Source organism: Hyperolius riggenbachi, chromosome 5 (assembly GCF_040937935.1).
Source record: "Hyperolius riggenbachi isolate aHypRig1 chromosome 5, aHypRig1.pri, whole genome shotgun sequence".
NCBI lineage: Eukaryota > Metazoa > Chordata > Amphibia > Anura > Hyperoliidae > Hyperolius > Hyperolius riggenbachi.
The window spans coordinates 58373399-58396153 of NC_090650.1; the positions used below are offsets into that span (position 1 = coordinate 58373399).

At 44.4% G+C, this 22755-nt stretch overlaps 1 protein-coding gene across 27 annotated transcripts in view; it reads left to right on the forward strand.

Annotated features, from left to right (window-relative positions):
* PARD3 (par-3 family cell polarity regulator) overlaps positions 1-22755 on the forward strand; it is a 771876-nt gene that overhangs the window by 496138 nt on the left and 252983 nt on the right. For 12 of the 27 annotated variants that reach the window (XM_068235737.1, XM_068235736.1, XM_068235747.1 and 9 more), the window contains 6 exons: positions 1603-1830; positions 12919-12966; positions 13238-13276; positions 16912-16959; positions 19374-19421; positions 20792-21005. In XM_068235737.1, the coding sequence (XP_068091838.1) occupies positions 1603-1830; positions 12919-12966; positions 13238-13276; positions 16912-16959; positions 19374-19421; positions 20792-21005 (625 nt within the window). The remainder of the gene's footprint in view (positions 1-1602; positions 1831-12918; positions 12967-13237; positions 13277-16911; positions 16960-19373; positions 19422-20791; positions 21006-22755) is intronic. The other 15 variants (XM_068235761.1, XM_068235764.1, XM_068235752.1 and 12 more) reach the window with 5 other exon arrangements.

Consider the following 22755-nt stretch of genomic DNA (forward strand, 5'->3'; position numbering starts at 1 on the left):
GCACCTCTGTTACCATTTTACTAAATTTACTAGGAAGTGGTAATTTTATATCATGTGACAGCCTTTCTCTGTCATTAAGCAGCCTTGCCAACATGAAAGTCCCCTCCCCACTTGGTTTGCTTTAACTGTCTTCCCCTCTTTTGCTCTCTCAAACACACAGGCAGATAGCCTTTTTTACCATTGGAATCATTATTGCACGCAGGGCTTTGAAAGCGTGGTGTTCGGTATAATTGCTGTAGAAATCCTGAAAAATATGTAAATAACCCAGAGGCTATATTAGAATCCCCAGAATTGATCAGTCTCCTGCTTTGCCTGAGTAAAGCTTTTCCATTCCACCCAGAGCGACAGAAGCTAAGGTGTGGTGGTAAAGGAACTGCCTTTGATACAGGAGATTGTGAGATCAATTTGGGGTCTTTCTAATTTAGCTTCCTTGTTATTTTTATAAAGCTCTCAGGATTTAAACAACCATTTCACAGCTCTGTATGCAGGAATGATTTCAGTGGTAAAAATGGGTGGCTGCCGTGTGTGTGAGAGACCGGTAGAAGGAAGTTAGAGCAAACCAAGTGGGTAGGGGACTACCACGTCAACGAGGCTGCTTACTGACGGAGAAAAGCTGTCACATAATGTAAATTGGTACTTCAAGAAGGCTTTGAAATAGAAAGCTCTGCTTGAAAACTGGCGTCTTTTATGGTATTAGCAGGTTAGCAAGATTATCAGAATAACGTTTGGTTCTTGGGGAGAAACACAGTAAATCCAGCACCAGGAGACTTGGGCACAGCCGGCACCACCATAGGCCGTAATAGGAATTACGGCTATAGCAGAGCACAGGGAGTAACTTCGGCGCCGTCAGAAGACAGAGCTGAAGTTACTTTTAAAACACAATAATTAGGCTTCCAGCAATTGCAAATTATTTCATTCCCCACCATCCATAGAGCCTGGAGGGGGAATAGTATTTAACACAGCCGGGAACTTGTGCAGCAGCAGGATCAGCCATATACCGGCTGTATCCTGCGCCCAGGTCTCCCACGCCAATTCCTCTCCTGCGCCCAAGTCTCCCACGCCGATTCCTCTCCTGCGCCCAAGTCTCCCACGCCGATTCCTCTCCTGCGCCCAAGTCTCCCACGCCGATTCCTCTCCTGCGCCCAAGTCTCCCACGCCAATTCCTCTCGTACGCCTTGGGGAAACTCCACAGCCCTCCACAGTATACTTGGACCTAAAGTAAAGCAGACAGAAAGGTTTGGCACACTTTTCAGTGATCTGTAAGACTACGGGGATTAAAGCATGAGATTTTAATTCATCTTTTGGGTCAGCTCAATGAAGTAGATAGGAAGTTGTGATGAATTTCCTGTAGACTTGAGAGTAAATTGCGGGATAAAGGAAATTGCTGCGGTAATGTTAATGGCTTAGAGGAGTTGACTCTCTAAATGACACCAGTGCGATTCCGTGCTTCAAAAATAATAATAATAATAATCTGGCACAAAGGGACGAGAGATAAAGTGTGTAATAGATACACCTCCCCATAGAATGTTACTGAAGACGTGAATAATCAGGCATGCTCTGTCTCCTACTAATACCAATTAACTTTTCCTTTTGACCTCCAAGGTTCCCCAAGCCGAGACGTCGGGCCTTCATTAGGCCTGAAGAAATCCAGCTCATTAGAAAGTCTGCAGACAGCCGTGGCCGAGGTGACTTTGAACGGCGACATTCCTTTCCACCGCCCACGTCCGCGAATCATTCGAGGAAGAGGATGCAACGAAAGCTTCCGAGCTGCTATCGACAAGTCCTATGACAAGCCACCTGTGGAGGATGATGACGAAGGGATGGAGACATGTAAGTTATGGCTGGTAAAGGGCGGGGATGTTTTGTCAGAGTTGTCTTTTTTTTGTCCATTTTACATGTTTTTTGCGTTGTGGCGGGGATGTGGTGCTCCTGCTGCATCCCAACGCAGCACAAAAATGATAAACATGTGACCCCGCAGCAGAGTGCGCTGACAGGGACATATGCATAGCACCGGCCCCCGCTCAGTGACCCACTCACCGCTGGGCAGGAAGTACGTCACCGGTATTCCCGTCAGTCCGCGCATGCGCTCCGTCATTTACACTACGTGTCGCTCATAGACTTCCTTTACCCCTGGCACCGTGTGTTAAGCACAGAGCTTGCGGTAATATGCTGTTGCCCTTCATCCCGGCGCACCGCAAGGGACGGCAATAACCGTGAAAACCTCCATAGATTTTCATTGCTTTTGCAGAAATATAGGGTAAAGCAACACAGTTTTACCCTGCTAGTGTAAAAGGGGCCTTAATCACACTCAGAAGTATAATGGTTTGGATTGATCCCACACCATTCTGTAATGCTTCCACAGGTGTACTTATGGGCGTAGTCATCATGTAAGCCTCATTTCAAGGGCCGTCTTAGCTGTGATGCATATGCATTATTAACCATGTATATGTTCAGTATGAGAGCGGTTGTTTACCTGGTCTGTAGAAACGGTCGGTTTCTGACACTGGTTATTGGCAAAAGGGGAAATCCGGAGAAGCAAGAGAACACTTTAAAAGGACACCTGAAGTGAGGGATATGGAGGCTGCCATATATATATATATATATATATATATTTTAAACAAAGCTGAGCCTCGGTCTTTAGCTACAGACCGAGAACAAGCATGCATATTGAATGTTTCTGACTAGATTAGCTGCTTGTTTCAGGTGTGTGATTCAGACACTAGTGCAGCCAAAGATCAGCAGGACAGCCAGGCAACTGGTATTATTTAACAGGAAATGAATATAGCAGCCTCAGTATTCCGCCCAGTTTGTGTGTCCTTTAACTACTTGTCGACTGCTCCACGCCAATTGGCAGGAGCAGTGCGGCAGCCCCAGGACCACTCCACGCTGATTGCCGTGAACAGCCGTCTATGGGGCTAGCAGAAGATCGCGCACAGGCTGCGCGCACGCATCTCCTGCTCGGAAGGCGGAGCTCCTCCCCACCTTCAGTCTCCGAGTGGCGATCGCCGCTCGGGAGTGACGGCGAAACCGCTGTCTAATAGGGTAGTACAGCTCTGCAATCTAAGGCAGCACTGTACTGGGGACAGCCGTGTGACACCGCTGCCCCCCTGGGGCACCAGAGAGCGATCGGCTCTCATAGGCTGATGCCTATGACAGCCGATCGCCGTGATTGGCTGGCGGCGGGAGGGGGGAGGGGAAAAAAAAGAAAATATCTTTATTTAATAAAAAATAAATACGAATAAATATTTGGAAAAAAACAAACTGGAGGGCGATCAGACCCCAGAGAGCTCTGTTGGTGGGAAGAAAAGGGGGGGGATCACTTGTGTGCTGAGTTGTGTGGTGCTGCAGCTTGGCCTTAAAGCTGCAGTGGCCTATTTAACTAAAAATGGGGGGGTTAACACTGTGGTACTCAAGTGGTTAAACTGGTGGGTATTTATGCTGTTAGTCATTTATATGGAAATAATGGGAGCCAGCAGATATCCAGAAAAAAGGGCCCCTTCTTTCTGCAGTCCTCTTGATAGTTTACTGGTAAGGCTGCTGCCTTTGATGTTGGATTTGAGCCTTTGACCAGGGTTCCAATCCCGGGCTTAAGCCAGTACGTGAAACAGTAAGGAGTCTTTGGACAAGGCTCCCTAATAATCCTGGAGGCATGTGGAGTGCACCCTAAGTGGCTGCAGCTCTGAAGCGCTTTGAAAGAACCGTGATATAAATGTTCTTTCTTGTGTCTTAAGTTATTACTTTTTTCTGGTGGTTGGCGAATCACATACCTACCATTTCGGAGCTCTCAGCAACCCTTACTATGATTTGTTGTGACCCAGGAGAGTGTTGCAAATCCTAGCCATTTGGGAAGAGTGAGTTTTTAATCCAGTCCTGGTTTACTGGATTACCTAAAATGACCCCACTGAAGATGGTTATAGATCTCTGGAGATGCTCTAGTAAACCAGGGCCTGTATATGTACCTCTTGCTGGTAGACCTGCCAGCAATGAATTGCATTTACCCTTTTTACATAATTTGTGTCCTTTGCAGACAGAAGTTTTAGCTAGTCTCTCCCCTCCCCCCGCATGTGATGATTATCGTCTATCGGGGCTTTTTCATAAAGTTTTGTTTGTTCTCATTTCCTCTCTCCAGACTTATTAGCTGGCTGGAAATGATACAAAGCGGACCATTTTACTGCTTATTTCCATTTTCTTCTCGTGTCCCCGAGTAGCATTGTACCCAATTTAGACAATTGATTTTTTTTTTTTCCCTTTAGCAGAATTACTGGGATTTTATTGAGGAAAGTTCAATACGGCCGTCTACTTAATTGATTAAACACAGAAATACCTCGCAGAGTGCTCCACATCTAAGGCCACGGCACGGAGGAACGCTGCTAGGAGCCTTGGAAATATCGGTGTTCGCAAGAAAAGAACGCTGGCATATCGTCCCTTACTATCCCCTCCCCCACTCTTTCCAGTGTCCATGCTCCTTTTTTTTTTTTTTTTTCTTGGTTATCCTTGTTCCAAAATTTTAGAGTAGGAATTATTGTAGTCTCTGGGGATCGCCAATATATTGCTTGGAGCCCAATTCCAACAACATACAAACACCCCCCCCCCCCCCCCTTCTTTTTTTTTAGGTTTGATTAATGTTATGCTGGCCATACACACAACAATTTCCATCCACAAGTTCCAAAACTATTGAATCCTTTTTGAAATGATTCCGTTTAAAATGAATGGATTTTCATCATACACAGCACATTGATTTTTAATAGATTCTGGCAGGGAATCGATTAAAAATCGATTGTACCGCACCATCGATTAAAAATCGATTTCACCTTTGCACTGTTCAATGCAGGCAGAAGACCAGGAGCATGAAGGAACCGAACAGTGCACCAGTGAGTTACCAATGCTGCTACTATGCAGGGCCCCCGGGGAGCACCTTGCAGTTGAGAAGGTCGAGGGCCCGGCAGTGCTCGGGGCCTGGGGGCAATTTTATTGTATTCATTCACTGAGGGAAGCAGAGGTCCAAACATATCTCAACATGTCCATACATAGGTTTCAAGCAGAGGTGATTTGGGGCCTCACTTTTCACAGGAGACCTTGCCTGATGCTTACTTTCTACCACTTGTCAGGTGAAAAGTAAACATTTCCTTGAAGACCCCGCTAGTGCCTCATGGAGTCACCAGAAGCTCCTATGCGCTTATACTTTAACAGTCACGTATAATCCATTAGCTATCCCAGTTTGCAAACTTGGAAACCTAAAATACGTATGTCTTATTTAACTTGAATATTATCAAATCCATAACAAATGTTTATTCTGTACCATCTTCAGCTTCTCTCCATGTTTGCATTGAAACTTGTTAAATCATAGACGTGTCAGACAGGCCCATACTTCCTCCGTTACCGGCAATCTGTGCTGCCTGGTTGACTAAACTGCTCATTGTGCCTTATGCAATATGTGGCATATTCGTAGTATATTGGTGCGGCAAGAGGCTCTGTTGGTTTTCTCTTCATCAGAATAATGACTGTTTTGTAAACTAAGATCTTGGCCTTACAAAACTTTTGTGAGGAACTGGCCCTTCCTGCGGCACTTTGAAGGATGAGGGCGTGCTCATGAAGAATGATGAATTGTAATTATCTGCCATTTTACATTTTCCTATACGTTAAGTCCCCAAACGCAATGATGCCTTTTCCTTCTCCGCCCCGCTCAATGCCTGTTTAAATGACTAAATTGCGTTTGCTGAGGTCACCGCACAATGGCAAGTTTCTATATGAATGGCAGTAAATTAGGTTACATTTTGTCTAGCCATGAATTTTGTGCAGCAAAGCGGCTAAATGTCAGCCTTTTCTGTCCAGCCCCAGCCAGATAGGTGAACCTTGTGTAAAGTGATCCTAATTAGGCCGGCCTAAAGGGTATCGCTGACGGCACAGACAGCGGAGGAGGGATGCTGACACCTCTCCAGACATGGCTCCATGCAGGGGAACTGCTCCCTTGTTTAATATTTCTCTATGTGTGAAGGGCATTGTCTGCAAAGAAGCAAAGGTGGTGGGTCAGTCTTCTGTCTCATCTGAATTGTCTCTTCATCTTTCCACACCTGCAAGCCTTTTCCATAAACCTCCTATTGATTTCAGACTGTTTATTAATCAATAACATGATTCAGCATGGTGGTTCATTTTGAGCAAGGCTGAAGTTAAGACTTTTTAGGAGTACCAGTAAGGTAAGAGAGATGGGGCAGATAGGCCAGGTTATTCTTAAAGGCAGCTAGTGCGTTACTTAGAGACACTGAAGCGAAAAAAAATATGATATAATGAATTGGTTGTGTACTATGAATAATTACTAGAAGATTAGCAGCAAAGAAAATATTCTCATATTTTTATTTTCAGGTATATAGTGTTTTTTCTAACATTGCATCACTCTATATGTGCAGATTACACAACACTCTGCATTCAAAATGAGTCTTTCAGAGCAGTCTGTGAAGTAATGAACTCTCCTCTAGCAGAGGAAAAGTAAACAGTTCAATTACAGTTGAGATAATAAAAGTCAGATAACAGCCCTCTCCAGGACTAAGTTAGTCAAGAGCTTAATAGCTTTTTTGCATAGAGATAACTGGAGTTTCTCAACTCTTCCTGTACTGGAAACAATTAGACTGATGTATCTGATCTTAATGTTTTTTTTCTTAGCTGTACTACACATACAAATCATAATATCATCATTTTTTTTTCGCTTTAGTGTCTCTTTAAAGGACTACTGTAGGGGGGAAAAGAGTTGAACGTATCTGGGGCTTCTAATGGTCCCCTGAAGATGTCCTGTGCCCACGCAGCCACTCACCGATGCTCCGGTCCCCGCCTCCAGTTCACTTCTGGAATTTCCAACTTTAAAGTCGGAAAACCACTGCATCTGCGCAGCCCAGCCCTCTCTTCCACTGACATCACCAGGAGTGTATTGCACAGGCTCAGTACGGTCTGCGGCTGTGCAGTACCCTCCTGGTGACATCAACGGGAGCAAGGATACGGCTGCGCAGGAGTAGTGGTTTTCCGACTTTTAAGCCGTAAATTAAGGAAGTGAGACGGGGACCCGGAGCATTGGTGAGTGGCTGCGCGGGCACGGGACGTCTGCGAGGGACTATTAGAAGCCCCAGGTAAGTTCAACTCATTTTCCCCCCTACAGTAGTCCTTTAAAGTGAACCGAGCACCTTTTTTATCATTCAGGACATTTCTATAGCACATGAAAAATGCATGCCGACAATCTGTTTCATTATTAAAATAAACTTTCATTTTACCTTGTATTTTACATTCAAAGTAGATTAATTACCCTGTTGCTTAGTGCTTACAGATAGGGAAAGGGTTAAGGTTCTCCGCAGGAGTGGACAGGGGTTCGGGTTAAGTTACCGTAAGACTAGGGTTTGAGATTGGGGTTGGACAAGGAGGAAGGGAATGTGAGGTTGTTTCCCTCGAAAATAAGACAGTGACTTATAATTAATTTTTTTGCACCAAAAGATGATCTATGGCTTATTTTTAGGTGAATGTCTTTTATTTCTATGAATACAAAAGTTCCTGGGCTGTGTCCTCCTGCCTTCCCCATTGTGCCGCCTCTTCCTCTGGTGGATCCACCTCTTGTGTGCCCGTGTCGCCCTTGTACCTTTAGTGTCCGTCTGATGTCCCCCATGTCCTACTGGTGCCCTCCAATGCCCTACTGCATCCTCCTCTTACCCCCAGCTCCATGCCGTGCTTTCCCCATGTCCTCAGACGTCCTGCATCCTCTTCTTTCCCCCAGCCGCTGTGTCACTTAGCTTCAGCCTATGGGGGCTACTCACTGAATAACAGAGTGCAGTGATTATTAGCCCAATGATGGAGCCATGGTCCTGCCCACAGGACTGTGGGCTCCAGTAATAGCACAAGTTGCCATACTTTTACCCCTTATTGCTGCTATGGCTTACTTTTGGGATAGGGCTTACATTTTGAGCATGTTCACAATTCCTGCTAGAGCTTACTTTCGGGGATGTCTTAATTTCGGGGAAACAGGGTAGCCACAAGCTCAGGTGTGCATAGGAAGTCAGAGTATTGGCTTTGCCTTAATTAACCGGATATTTTGCACAGATTACTCCTATTACGGTTTAATCATACCTTGGAAAATCTTGCCCTTTTTGCCTGGGTTTTTGCTTCTTTTTTACTTTTGTTCTAAAGGTTTTCTGTGTCTTGGAAAACATCTGAGAAATTGATTTGATGTGAAGTATATGGTGCGAAGAGGCTGGCGCTGTGTGTGAGAGAACAATTCTGTTGCGGTGAGGGCTGCTACATTACGCTCGGCTGTTTCCTCAGTGGCTGCTCTGCCCCTGTACACAGAGAAACAGGCCTTTGTGTTCCACAGAGCCCCAGCTGCTTGCTAAATTGGCTTTTTAAAGCTGGAAGGTTGTGAAGGCCTCGCGTAATCACAAAAGAGCGGCAGATTGTCTTGTTTTGGGTTTGTGCTCACAGAAAGCACTGAGCTTGTTCTTTTCCCTCCTCGAAATTACCTGGTTCAGTCAAGATGCTCCTCTCTTGTGCATTGTCAGATAGAGAAGCGTTTTGTGTTTCTCTGTTTTTCAGGTCCATCTAGCTTGGCAGTCTGGAATGGACTGAGAGTGCTGTTCTTCACGCACTGCAGTTATTTAAGTGCTCTCGCCTTAACCCTTCCAACTCTCTCCTCAGAATCCGTAACCTAGCAATTTAGTTCTGTTTTTAGAGCAGTGAAACATTACAGTAATGGGCATAAATGACCTCCATAAGTAGTGCTCATTGTGTAACGCTGTAAGTGTAGAGTATGGCTAGGAATGTGTGGGCATTAAGCATGTATAGAATTATGAATAAACAAAGCTGGGATAAAAAAAACCTGTTGTGCTATACAGAACTACTAATGGCATGGATGCATTTTATATTTCCGACTATCAGTTTTCAAATTGCAATACTGACAAATTAGTCAGCGCTTTAAAGGATATATGAAGTGAAAATAAACTTATGACATAATGATTTGTGTGTGTAGTACTGCTAAAGGTGGCCATACACTTATAGATTTGGTAGAAGCAGGTAGAAAGGCAGTTGGCACTGCAGCAGTATGTAGTCAGCATGGAAGGGGATTAGGCAGGTAGAACACCTCACCCACAGTGTTGTAACTTGCGTGCTCTGATCCAAGGGAAGTACATACATGGAAGAAGAAGGAGCAGGAATGATCGGCACTGCAACGTACATTTATTCTTCAAAAAGTGAGGCACAGTCCGAATGCAGCCAGCCTCCGTAGAAGCGCGATGTAGCGCGAAACGGCTGTCAGGCGAGCAGTGCCCAGCACCCACCGTCACCAGCACACCTCTGAGCACCGGTATGTCCATGTATGCTGCACTACTGTTTCGTATTTATGCATTCGGACTGTGCCTCACTTTTTGAATAATAAATGTACGTTGCAGTGCCGATCACTCCTGCTCCTTCTCCTTTTTCCACTTGTAGATTTGCAGCAGATTCGTCCATCAGATAGATTTCTTTCAGAAGCCTGTCAAGTCGAATCTGATAGGAATCTATCTGTGTGTGCCACACACTAGTAACAGATTTCGAATACATTTCAGAATGAAATCTATTGAAAATCGATCTAAATACATTATTGCACCATTAGATCTAATGCAACTCTATGGGCCATCGATCTGCTGCCAGCAGCAGATCAACCTAGATTTTCCATCCTGTCAGTAAGAAATAAAACATTATCACAGATATGAGTCTCCTATTGTTTCCACTACACTTCAGTTGTTATTTATGCAAAAGAGCTTCTCTGAGCTCTGCTACCAAAGTTTGGTCACAGGCAGCACTGTCTTCTGAAGCACTTATCTCAACTGCCTCCCACTGTTTCTTGTTTTTTAAGGTTTTACTGCAGAGGAAAGTTCAGAGTGTCATTAGCTCTGCTTTGTTTCATCATTTAACATGCCGCATGTAGTGTTAAAACTGCAATTATCAGAGAATGATGCATTGTTATAATAAAAAAAAAAAATATAGCTATATACCTTTAAAATAAAAATACTTTTTTCTTTGCTACTAATGTTCTATCAGTAGACAACCAATTCATTGTTTTTTTTGTTTTTGTTTTTTAGCTTCAGTGTCACTTTAAGGGGTATGTAGAACCTCTTGCCCCTGTCACAGAAAGAACTCACAATCAAATGTCCACATAGGCAGTACATGGTCCCAGCCAGTTAACTTGCAAGCACAGGAAGAATATAAAAACGGCATGCAGTTTTATTCTAGAATCCCAGAGGTGTGAGCCGAAGCCAAGCATAGTTGTAACGTAACTTCTAACTGGAGGCACATGAAAAGTATCTAATAATTAAAAAATGTTCAAAAAAGAAGGTAGGAATTAGCTTACCTTCAAAGAGGACAACCGTTCAATATATATTTTGACAGTTTATTGAAGAGGACAAACGACAAATGCGCATTTCATGGCTCCGAGCGATCTCCAGCTATTGGCTAGGCATAGATTTCCCTGAGGAAGTGGCTCCAGGCCACAAAACGCAATGTTTTGTCCTTTTTTCAATAAACTCTCAAAATATGTTGAACACCTAGTTGTCCTCTTCAAAGGTACGCCAACTCCTACCTTCTTTTTAAACAGTTTTTAATTATTGTATACTTTTGGGAGCCTCCATTTACTAGTTAATCGTGTTTCTAACCTGGTTGGAGGATTCAATATTTTATATTCTATGCTTTTAAAACGAGGATTGTTTTTTTCTGAGAAGCAACCACACTAGCACTTAGAGGAGCTGTCAGCCATACCATCTCAGGAAAAAAACACCCACATATGTAAGTAGATAAATACTTGCTCTACTTACATAACATATGTATTGCATTGTCCGCATTTTGATCTTAGTGATTTTTCTACAGTAAAAAAGAGAAATCCTTCTTGGCATTTCCCATTTTAACTGTGGCTATTTTGACGCCAATCCTGATGTCACTTCCTCCCTTACTCTCCTCTGCCTGATTGTGTATGCATTGCCCGCCCTTCACTATAGAATGTGCATTGTCTCAGCATGAGAAATACTGGCCAATCAGAGAGGAACAGAATTGTGGGAGGGGAAAACATGAGGAAATGAGGCTTCAGCCAATCAGGCTGCTTTAGTTAAGTCTGAGGGTACAGTAGAGAAGCAAAAAAGGGCAACCCAGCATGCTCTGCAACTTCCTGTGTGCGTACCAAATATTGTGTGTACCAAATAAGAGTCAGGTAAACTGGGGAATGATCAACAAGAAAAGTAATAATGATTTTAACTTTTGGATGGTTGGCATCCCTATTACTTGTTTAATAGATAAAAATACTTGATTTTTGATTTTATACCCAACAGTTACACTTTAAAGGCTTTGTTGGGTAACCAGAAAAGTGAGAGTATGTAATTCTTCTTGTACTCGCACTGACACGTACTTCTTAAAATACTACACTAGAGTGGGCTCCAGTCTTCCCTGTTTTTTCCCTCTTTTTGTTTCTCCACATATAACAGGGTAGTAACTTAACAACCCTGCTGCCACCCTCTTTAAGTGTGTCCCACTTTCAGAATTGCAACAACTGTAACGAATTGGCAATAGATTACATTGACTGGTATGATAAGATGAGATTGTGGTACATGTGAATTAATCAACATTAGTTGTCACTCCAGAGTTATCAGTGCCCTGCAGTGTGCGGTAACTTGTACCACCTTTATTACTCTTCAAAATTAAAATACCCATCCCCTGTGTGTCCTAGCACAACCTGCCTCACTGTGTACATTTTAAAAAGGCACCTGGTTAAAAGGGTGCAGAATAGAGGTAGCAGAATATTGGTAAATCTGCTCATATAGAACCCTAGTTTTTGTTATCCTGATGGTGCCTAAGCTTTAACCTCTTCTCTGATGGTGCCTAACCCTTAACCTCCCCCCAGTGTGCCCTAACCCTCCCCCCCCCCCTTCCACCCAAGGTTGTGCCTAACCCTTAAACCCCCAGCTGGCTGGCGCCTAACCCACCCACAGCTGGGCAACTGTCCTTGACCCTTTGCTCCTAACTTCAACATTTGCCAGGGCCTTACTTTAAACAATATGACTTGTGCCCTTTTCAACTGTTTCACCCCTCACACCACCACACACACCAATCTAAAATACAACTACCCTTCATACCCTAACAGTCCTGCGTCTAATGCTGGGCACAGACGGGTCGATCCGGCGGCCGGTTAGCCGCTGGATCGACTCCAGCCGTGTCCCCACTCGTTCACGTGGATCGATTCCCACTCGTCCCTGCCAGCGGTCCTTATCAGCCTCTCGATACCCTGCCATTGTCCGTCGGTGGGGATCGAGCGGGCGGAGGTTGAGCGGCATGATCGGGCCAGCTGAATATTATCAGCTGGCCGGATCAACGGGTCGATATACGGTACAGAAACGTGCCGTGTATCCCCAGCATCACATAGCTTCCTGCTAATGTTACATTGCACCTCCATGTATTAACGCCCAATGTGTTAAGATAACACCGCATTCTTTTTCTGTGGTTATCATAAAGGAAAGTTGGCCCTGTGGCCACTATATAGCTTCATACAGGTAGGTGTTGGAAGTAGGCATGCATTCATTGTATCTCTAATGGTAATGGGCTTCTTGTGTGAATACAGTGCTCATGAACAGTATTGTATGCTTTACGCAACACAGCCTCACACATTCGTTACTACATTAAGCAGGGTGAAGGCATTGAAGAATGGTAGTATTGTCTGAGAGGAGACAGAGGCAGAAAACTGGCCTTCGGACTGTAATTAGTTGGCTAACAGCAAAACATTTGCTAGCTGCGCTCTACCGGAAAAGTGTGCTCTTGTCCTGTGCATTATGTGTATCTCGAATATGTGACTAATGACCTATGATTGCTTTTATGATTTCCTGTGGAACTGAAGTCTTAATAGCTTTTAATATACTTATAATTAATACTTTCCAGACCAGAACAAGTTCCAGATGGAAACGCTGAATAGTTCATCAGAGTGGGGTAGGTGAGGCCCGGTGGATAATCGCATGCACGCCACACTTATGTGTATTTTCATGTGCTCACGGGAGAGGTGGGCGGGGCAGATTCCTTTGTAGTCACTAATAGTAATGTGTGCATCTGTAGGCTTTTCAGAACTTCTATGCACAGTCTGTGCTCTGAATAATCACTCTGTACTGTCTCTAATAAATAAAATGCTGTGTGAGAAATGTCCCCCTTAGATTGCCCAGATGCTTTTATTGGAAAACGTTATTACAGTGCTTCTTCCTAACAGGTGGCAGCAAGTCCCAGCTGAGCGGCTCCTCAGAATGGGGTAGGTGAGCCTTGGTGTTGAGAAATCAACTCTATTGTAATGCTCTTTCCTGCATCCCAGAAGGAGCTATGCTCTTTCCTGCATCCCAGAGGGAGCACTGCTCTTTCCTGCATCCCAGAGGGGGCAATGCTCTTTCCTGCATCCCAGAAGGAGCAATGCTCTTTCCTGCATCCCAGAAGGAGCAATGCTCTTTCCTGCATCCCAGAAGGAGCAATGCTCTTTCCTGCATCCCAGAGGGAGCACTGCTCTTCCCTGCATCACAGAGGGAGCACTGCTCTTCCCTGCATCACAGAGGGAGCACTGCTCTTTCCTGCATCCCAGAGGGAGCACTGCTCTTTCCTGCATCCCAGAGGGAGCACTGCTCTTTCCTGCATCCCAGAGGGAGCACTGCTCTTTCCTGCATCCCAGAGGGAGCACTGCTCTTTCCTGCATCCCAGAGGGAGCACTGCTCTTTCCTGCATCCCAGAGGGAGCACTGCTCTTTCCTGCATCCCAGAGGGAGCACTGCTCTTTCCTGCATCCCAGAGGGAGCACTGCTCTTTCCTGCATCCCAGAGGGAGCACTGCTCTTTCCTGCATCCCAGAGGGAGCACTGCTCTTTCCTGCATCCCAGAGGGAGCACTGCTCTTTCCTGCATCCCAGAGGGAGCACTGCTCTTTCCTGCATCCCAGAGGGAGCACTGCTCTTTCCTGCATCCCAGAGGGAGCACTGCTCTTTCCTGCATCCCAGAGGGAGCACTGCTCTTTCCTGCATCCCAGAGGGAGCACTGCTCTTTCCTGCATCCCAGAGGGAGCACTGCTCTTTCCTGCATCCCAGAGGGAGCACTGCTCTTTCCTGCATCCCAGAGGGGAGCACTGCTCTTTCCTGCATCCCAGAGGGAGCACTGCTCTTTCCTGCATCCCAGAGGGAGCACTGCTCTTTCCTGCATCCCAGAGGGAGCACTGCTCTTTCCTGCATCCCAGAGGGAGCACTGCTCTTTCCTGCATCCCAGAGGGAGCACTGCTCTTTCCTGCATCCCAGAGGGAGCACTGCTCTTTCCTGCATCCCAGAGGGAGCACTGCTCTTTCCTGCATCCCAGAGGGAGCACTGCTCTTTCCTGCATCCCAGAGGGAGCACTGCTCTTTCCTGCATCCCAGAGGGAGCACTGCTCTTTCCTGCGTCCCAGAGGGAGCACTGCTCTTTCCTGCGTCCCAGAGGGAGCACTGCTCTTTCCTGCGTCGCAGAGGGAGCACTGCTCTTTCCTGCGTCGCAGAGGGAGCACTGCTCTTTCCTGCGTCGCAGAGGGAGCACTGCTCTTTCCTGCGTCGCAGAGGGAGCACTGCTCTTTCCTGCGTCGCAGAGGGAGCACTGCTCTTTCCTGCATCACACCAGGAAGCAATGCTCTTTCCTGCATCACACCAGGAAGCATTGCTCTTTCCTGCATCACACCAGGGAGCAATGCTCTTTCCTGCATCACACCAGGAAGCAATGCTCTTTCCTGCATCACACCAGGAAGCAATGCTCTTTCCTGCATCACACCAGGAAGCAATGCTCTTTCCTGCATCACACCAGGAAGCAATGCTCTTTCCTGCATCACACCAGGAAGCAATGCTCTTTCCTGCATCACACCAGGAAGCAATGCTCTTTCCTGCATCACACCGGGAAGCAATGCTCTTTCCTGCATCACACCGGGAAGCAATGCTCTTTCCTGCATCACACCGGGAAGCAATGCTCTTTCCTGCATCACACCGGGAAGCAATGCTCTTTCCTGCATCACACCGGGAAGCAATGCTCTTTCCTGCATCACACCGGGAAGCAATGCTCTTTCCTGCATCACACCGGGAAGCAATGCTCTTTCCTGCATCACACCGGGAAGCAATGCTCTTTCCTGCATCACACCGGGAAGCAATGCTCTTTCCTGCATCACACCGGGAAGCAATGCTCTTTCCTGCATCACACCGGGAAGCAATGCTCTTTCCTGCATCACACCGGGAAGCAATGCTCTTTCCTGCATCACACCGGGAAGCAATGCTCTTTCCTGCATCACACCGGGAAGCAATGCTCTTTCCTGCATCACACCGGGAAGCACTGCTCTTTCCTGCATCACACCGGAGAGCACTGCTCTTTCCTGCATCACACCGGGAAGCACTGCTCTTTCCTGCATCACACCGGGGAGCACTGCTCTTTCCTGCATCACACCGGGGAGCACTGCTCTTTCCTGCATCACACCGGGGAGCACTGCTCTTTCCTGCATCCCAGAGGGAGCACTGCTCTTTCCTGCATCCCAGAGGGAGCACTGCTCTTTCTTGCATCTCAGAGGAAGCACTGCTCTTTTCTTGCATCCCAGAGGAAGCACTGCTCTTTTCTTGCATCCCAGAGGGAGCACTGCTCTTTTCTTGCATCCCAGAGGGAGCACTGCTCTTTTCTAGCATCCCAGAGGAAGCACTGCTCTTTCCTGCATCCCAGAGGGAGCACTGCTCTTTTCTTGCATCCCAGAGGGAGCAGTGCTTTTTCCTGCATCCCAGAGGGAGCACTGCTCTTTTCTTGCATCCCAGAGGGAGCAATGCGCTTTCCTGCATCCCAGAAGGAGCAGTGCTTTTTCCTGCATCCCAGATGGGGCAATGCTTTTTCTTATGTGAGAGAGGAGATAGTGTGAGTTCATCTTTGTAGAACACACACACACACACACACACACACACACACCGCCACGCCCAACACTAACCTCTGCCCCCTCCACACCTAATATTATTTACTGCCAAGTGAAGTTGACTATAGTGCTACCATACAGTAAAACTCCTTATTGGTCATTTCTACCATCACCACAGTTCTGTGCGCTTTGCTTGGTTAAATCTAAGTACCTGGGGCTGGAAGACAAAAGGCTCTCCTGCACCAAAACTCCCTGTTTCACAGGATAGATTGTTGGCTATTTTATCTGTCAACAGTGAAATACAAATGTGTGTACAAATTTTCTATGACAATTAAGGAGTTTGCCATATGCACAAGGATGTGGCAGGAATAGAATGGTTGGCTTAATGATAAAGAAGGAATAACGGAGAAAGAGAGAAAGCAAAGATAACACAGGCAGATAACATTATAAAGATGAACTTGCACTTAACATCCTCTCTTGGTTTTGACTGTATGGTCATTGTGGTCAAACCTCACATCACATTATACAGGTGACATGAAGTGCTGTGACAGGTGGAGGCTATAAATACGCACGGTGAGGCCATTATTTTTAATTTTTAAATAGGTGGATAAGGGCCTGTGTCTCCTGTCTTCTGCTTTTGACAGCTGATAGGAGGCAAACAGAGACAAGTATCCAAGCTTTGTATACTTGGCTAATTTACATGAAGTGGGGAAATGGAATGTTGCCTATACCTGTGCAAACCAATCGGATTTCTTTTCCTAGTAAATATTCAGTAATGAGAACCAAACCTACTTAATTGTTGTGACCAAAGACCTATTCTTTATTTTCTATTTTTTTGGTAAATCCTTCTCACACAGGCTCTTGTGCGAGCTTGTTGGGAGCGTCCTCCAGAGACAATATTTGCTTGCATGTCATGGTATAAGCTTAGTAGAAGGGTGGATTGCACAGTGGGTGTTGTGGAATGCTTGTGCCTTCTTGTAGGAGGTCAGTAATTGTGCCCTACTTCCACAGGCACTAACAGATCTCATCTGGAAGCATTGAACAGCTCTACTGAGTGGGGTAGGTGAGAGAGGGCACTGTCCTCATAAATCTGTAGTGGGATGATGGTAGTACAGCTCTGTTCTGCCTGCTGGTAGATCTTATTTCTGTTCTGTCAACCGTAGAGGCAAAAATGTCCACAGATGCCAGGAATAAAGTGTCCGTTAGCAATATAACAATTGCCCTCACTTATCTGGTAATTGCGATCGGAAGGAATCGATTGGGCCCATAAATGGTATTAAAAATAACGCATACACAATCTCATAGTTTTAAATAAAATTGGATCCACAAAGCGGATTGATAAATTGACAGTTTGATGTTGATTGGCACCACCAACCCCATCCATTAATCGATTGGAGTGGGCCTTTTCTAGGTTTACAGTACTATGGAATTTAATGAAAAATTCCAAAATATGTCAGTTTTCTGCAAATTGTAAATTTTTGACATTTATTTTCAAATGCCTTTTTAGCAAATAATCTGTTTTTAAATTTCATCTAAAGAGGGACTACCGAGTTTGTTCAATAAAAGAAGCCCCTAGTTTTATTTTTTTCAAAATGTAATCTTTTCATTTCTTCTAATGCTGTGTAATCGTTTAGTGAGATCAGTGGATTTTTACCATACCACCTTTTTTGTTAAGCCTGATTAGCTATTTCTTGGATACATCCCTTTGTATTCCACGATAAACCCGTTTGTCCTTGCAGCTGTAGTGCAAGCAGTGCACCTCACATTACATTTTTTGGGGGTTGGTGTGAGTGTCACTACTTACCTTCGAGGTGCTGCTCCTCTGGCCTTCCACCCATATGGCCTCTGCCCTCTTCTTCACAGACCAACCGCATCTGCTGCATTTTGTAGTTCCTGTTGAAGACCCGGGTGCACCTGCTGCAATTCACGCCGGGAGATGTAGTCCATGTATGCAAGAACATCGAGCGCCCGAGTCTTTGCGGAAACTACGAAATCTGTCCGATGCAGTTGACCCATGGAAAAGATTGCAGAGACCATACGGACTGGAGCCCAGAGGAGCAGCAAGTTGGCCTTCTCTGGTTAGAGAGGTTTTGGTACATTTGCAGCTCAGAACTTTCAAAACAAATTATTTTTAAAGGTGTAAATTTCAAATGTTTCCATAGAATGCCCAGTTTATAACACAGGGATCCGGACTTTGATCCCTTGGTGAACTGTTCGGTCTAAATGCTGTACAGACTTTCCACTAGTTTATTGTTATGTAAGGAGAGGGTGGGGTAGGTGTTGGTGTGACATCCTGCACACAATGGTGTGTGTGACTTTGAGTGGGAAGGTGGTTGGGGGATGAGGAGGGAGACTCTGCGCTTAACTGATACAATCTGGCACTCTGGATTAGTGTTGGTGTTTGAATTTAGAACACCTGATTACTCCCAAATACCACACTTGAGCACCAATTAAGTTCTGAAGAAATGGATCGGGTAAGGGGTAGTTCACTACTTGCTCTTCACGGGGCATTTAAGGTGACTAAGATACTTCATCATTCCAGCTTTGGAAGGAGGAAGCATCCAAATCACGTGAAAATGTGCCATAAAGTAGTGACACTTGTTTAAACCGAGAGCCCAATATATGTAGTATTTTATTTTTTCACAAGGAGTTTAAAGAGTAACATTGATATACTCACAAACATGGGTAACCACTATAAGAGCAGGTGGGGAGATTATCACCTGTCCCCACGCAGAAGTTGCTCTCTGTAGACAGGAAGAAGGGGGTGGACTAAGCAATATGTAGATCCTTGTACAGAGGCGCCAAAAAAAAGCGTAAAAACCTTTTAAAAGTGGGAAGTTATGGTGGACTTGCCTCCCTCGTAGACAAAAAAGACATACATTTTGTTATTTTTATATAAATATTTATTAGATGCTCCACTTTGCAAAGCCTTTTCGGAGGTTCAGTCCTGCTTCATCAGGCAAAAAACGGAGAAAACTAATATGGGTCTGGATAGCAGCCGAGCGCCTCCGTGACCCTGTCCGCTTGTTTAGTACTGATTAGGTGCTGCAGTGTTCGGGAGTAATCACTACTTCCAACTACTTCCAACAATACTCTGAACCTCTTGGGGATGCATTGTGGCTGCCATACACGCTAGATTCTTGACAGAGACGGCCCCTCTTAGAGGAAGTGGGTAAACCATCTGATGCATTACAGTTGCTAAAATATGTTTGCAAAATATGCACTGTTCGTGTGCAATCTTTCTTTAATAATGATAGCAAAGAGATTATTAATAAGGTATAGTTGCCTTAGCTGGTAATTCACCAATGAAATCATAAACTAAGGTCATGTTCGGTAATTCACCAATGAAATAATAAACTAAGGTCATGTTGGCTTAAAAATAAAAAAAAGTATATGTATGTGAGCTTACATGTTGATGCTGTAGGGAGTACAAGTATGAAACAGCAAATAACATTCAGCTGATACTTTAATAGGTGGCACCAAGTCGCAGTTGAGCTCACTGAGCAACTCCTTGGAGTGGGGTAGGTAAACATCTACTGTCTTTATTTATGCACCACGGGCTGGCATACAAACACATAGAATGCTAAAACAGCTATCCTGCTTAACCACTGTGGTTTATTTTCAAACAAAACAAGGGGGTTGAGTGGTGGATGTGTCCCCTAGTGTCGTTGTGAGTGTATTCTTTAATACCACCATCTAAGATCTTTTCATACACTGGTGTTGGGTGGAGGTGGACAGAGCAAAATAAAATGAGTCTCGTCATTATTCTTGTTGTAATGCATCAGGTGCCAGTGAAACACGGCTGGAACAAAGGAATGGCTCCAGTCTATGGGGTAGGTTTTAAAAAAAAAGTTGCCTCAGTTCCTTGACTTCTGACTTTGCCAAACTCTTTGTGAGGGTCGGTTCCCACTAGAGCAGGATCTCCAATGGCCAGCAGGAGAGGGCAGTATATTGTCTGCTCTGATGGTCCATTGTAGTCTGGTGGAGTCTGTAGCAGATACGTTTTCACCATAGGCTTCTATGGGAAACAAATCGGGTAATTATTGTGCAGGTTCCAATTATGTGTTCTGCTGACTACAGCAGATCAGTTGCGGTCTTAAAAGTGTGAACAGATTCAATAAAAACTATAGGATCCGTCAACTGTGGGTTTTCCGATGCAATAAAATGGACAAATGAATGTCCTTTCTCTGCTTTAGTAGGAACTGATAGTTAGAGCTGATGGTCTTCTCTACCAGCCTAGTGTATTGTTTAATACCACCATCTCAGATAATTTCATACACCGGTGTTGGGTGGAGGGCGACAGAGGAATATGAAATAAGTCTTGTCAACATTCTTGTTCTATTGCATTAGGCTCCAGTGAAATACAGGTGGAACAAAAGAATGGCTCTGATCTATGGGGTAGGTTTAAAAAAATGTAACCTCAGTTTTTTTACTTCTGACTCTTGACTATGTCAAACTCTGTTAGAGCTGGTCATTATCTTCACTACCAGGCCAGTGTAGTCTTTAACACCACCATCTCAGATTCTTTTCATACACTGGTGTTGGGTTGAAGTGGACAGAGGAATATGAAATAAGTATTGTGAATACTCTTGTTCTAATGCATCAGGTACCAGTGAAACGCAGCTGGAACAAAAGAACGGCTCCGACCTATGGGGTAGGTTTAAAAAAAAAAATGAAATCTCAGCTCCTTGATTTCTGAATCTGTGCCACACTGTTTTGGAGCTGATGGCTTTCTTTTTTGCCAGGCCAGCTGCCATGGTGGTAGTAAGAGTTTTGTTAAGGTGTTGTTTTTTTGTTTTGTGTTATTTTGTTTTTTCACTGTTCTCTGCCTTGCCTTATGTGGTCAATCATTCATTCATAGTAAATCAAGGTTTATTTTTTTGTACCCTAGTGGAGGAAGACACTGAAGAAAGCTCACGATCAGGTCGAGAGTCTGTGTCCACTGCCAGTGACCAGCCATCCCACTCACTAGAGAGACAGGTCAACGGCTCCGGTCAAGACAAGAGCAAGAAAGAGAAAGGCAATAAAGAGAAGAAGAAAGACCGGGATAAAGATAAAAGCAAAGCCAAAAAAGGCATGCTGAAAGGCTTGGGAGACATGTTCAGGTACGTGACTTGAACTTCACCAAATATTTACTGTTTTGTTTGAATTAACTTGTGCCCCATCAGGCTTGCTAAGTTCTTTGTGACTGATTCAACTAGTTTTTCCACTTGCCTCTCTGATTTTGTACGTGGTGGTCAAGTTTGTTCTCCTGTCACATGGTTCTTGAGAATTTAGTATGACTGTGCAACTGCAACTGTCCATCCAAAACGTCTTTCAACAGAAGAAAAAGTATTTAACTTCATTTTATGCAAATTGATCGTTTTGATTTGAAACAAAATAACATTGCAGTTTATTGATCCGCAACCAAGATGCATACAAAAGGTTGAAAAGCAATTCAGTCACTTTATTGTTCCTCACTAATGAAGAGTGTTGCTTTTTTGATAATTTTTTGCCTGTTTCATTCTTCTCCTTTAGGGTACGGTAAGCGCTTTAAAGCCCCATCTAAACCCACATCTGAACTAGGGAAATTCTCAGAGCAATTATGTAGTATCTTTGTAAAAATTAAATAATGCCTTTGAAGCGGAAGTTGAAAATCCTGTTGTGTTGCTGTGCTTGCCTGCAGCTGTGCATCTTTGAGCACAGACGGAAGAGCCCTAATACTTTAGTAGTGTCTTGTAAACTATTTTGTGTTCTTACACTTGTTTACCACTTACTGTTTCTGAGTGCAAGTCAGCATGTTCATGTAAAGAGCACATTTTCTATCATAATATTGTGATGCTGGGATGTATAGCCTGGTACATGTCCTGCTTTTGGTGTCACATGGTTATACCTGATTGGCCTACCCATTGTCTGAACCCGGAGAGGAGAGAACGAAACCGGTAGTGAAGTTTGTTTTGTTAAAAACCTCACTACCAGTGAAGTGTTCTTTCCAGCACTTCTGTACCTTGTCTATGTTTAGGAAATAGCCTAATTGCAATTAGAACTTTCCTTGCACAGGTGTGGGTGATTAGTTGGGTTTTAAATTGCATTCCAACTTCATTTGTGAGATGCAAAACCTCTTCACATGTATGGATTTTGAGAAAATAACTCATGGCTGTGATTCGGCTGGGATTCACTGAGGTTTGGTACTCTACCTAGAATCACTCCGGTTTGTTACTCTACCTCGATTCACTGAAGTTTGTTACTCTACCGAGAGTCACTGAGATTTGGTACCTTACAAAGGTTCGCTGATATTTGGTATGTTAGGCAGATTCAATGAGATTTGAAATGCTATGCTAGATTTACTAAGATTTGGTTCCCAGCAAAGATTCCCTAAGATTTGGTACACTAGAATGAACCATTGATATTTTGTATGTTGGCGAGATTCACTGAGGTTTTTTACTCTAGCTCGGGATACTGAGAGTTTTTACTCTGCACAGATCTGACCTCTGGTTTGGTCCTTTCCTGACATACATACCTAAATAAGTATAAGAAAAAGTCTTGTCATTCATTTCTTTGAACAACGTAATTATCCATGACTCTTTTAACTGTAATGGGAATTTATCATTTAGCCAACATTTTAAAATACATCTGATTCTAGAACACAATCCTGCCCTAAATGTACAGCCCAATCTACACGATACGATTCTTTATACGCTTTGATTACGATTCTATTTATGATCCAATGAAATCCGACATGTCCGATCAGGATTCGATTCAATTCGATTTGCCATTGTTTTGCAATGGCAAATCGAATTGAATCGAATCCTGATCGGACATGTCGGATTTAATCGGATCGTAAATAGAATCTTAATCGAATCGTATAAAGAATCG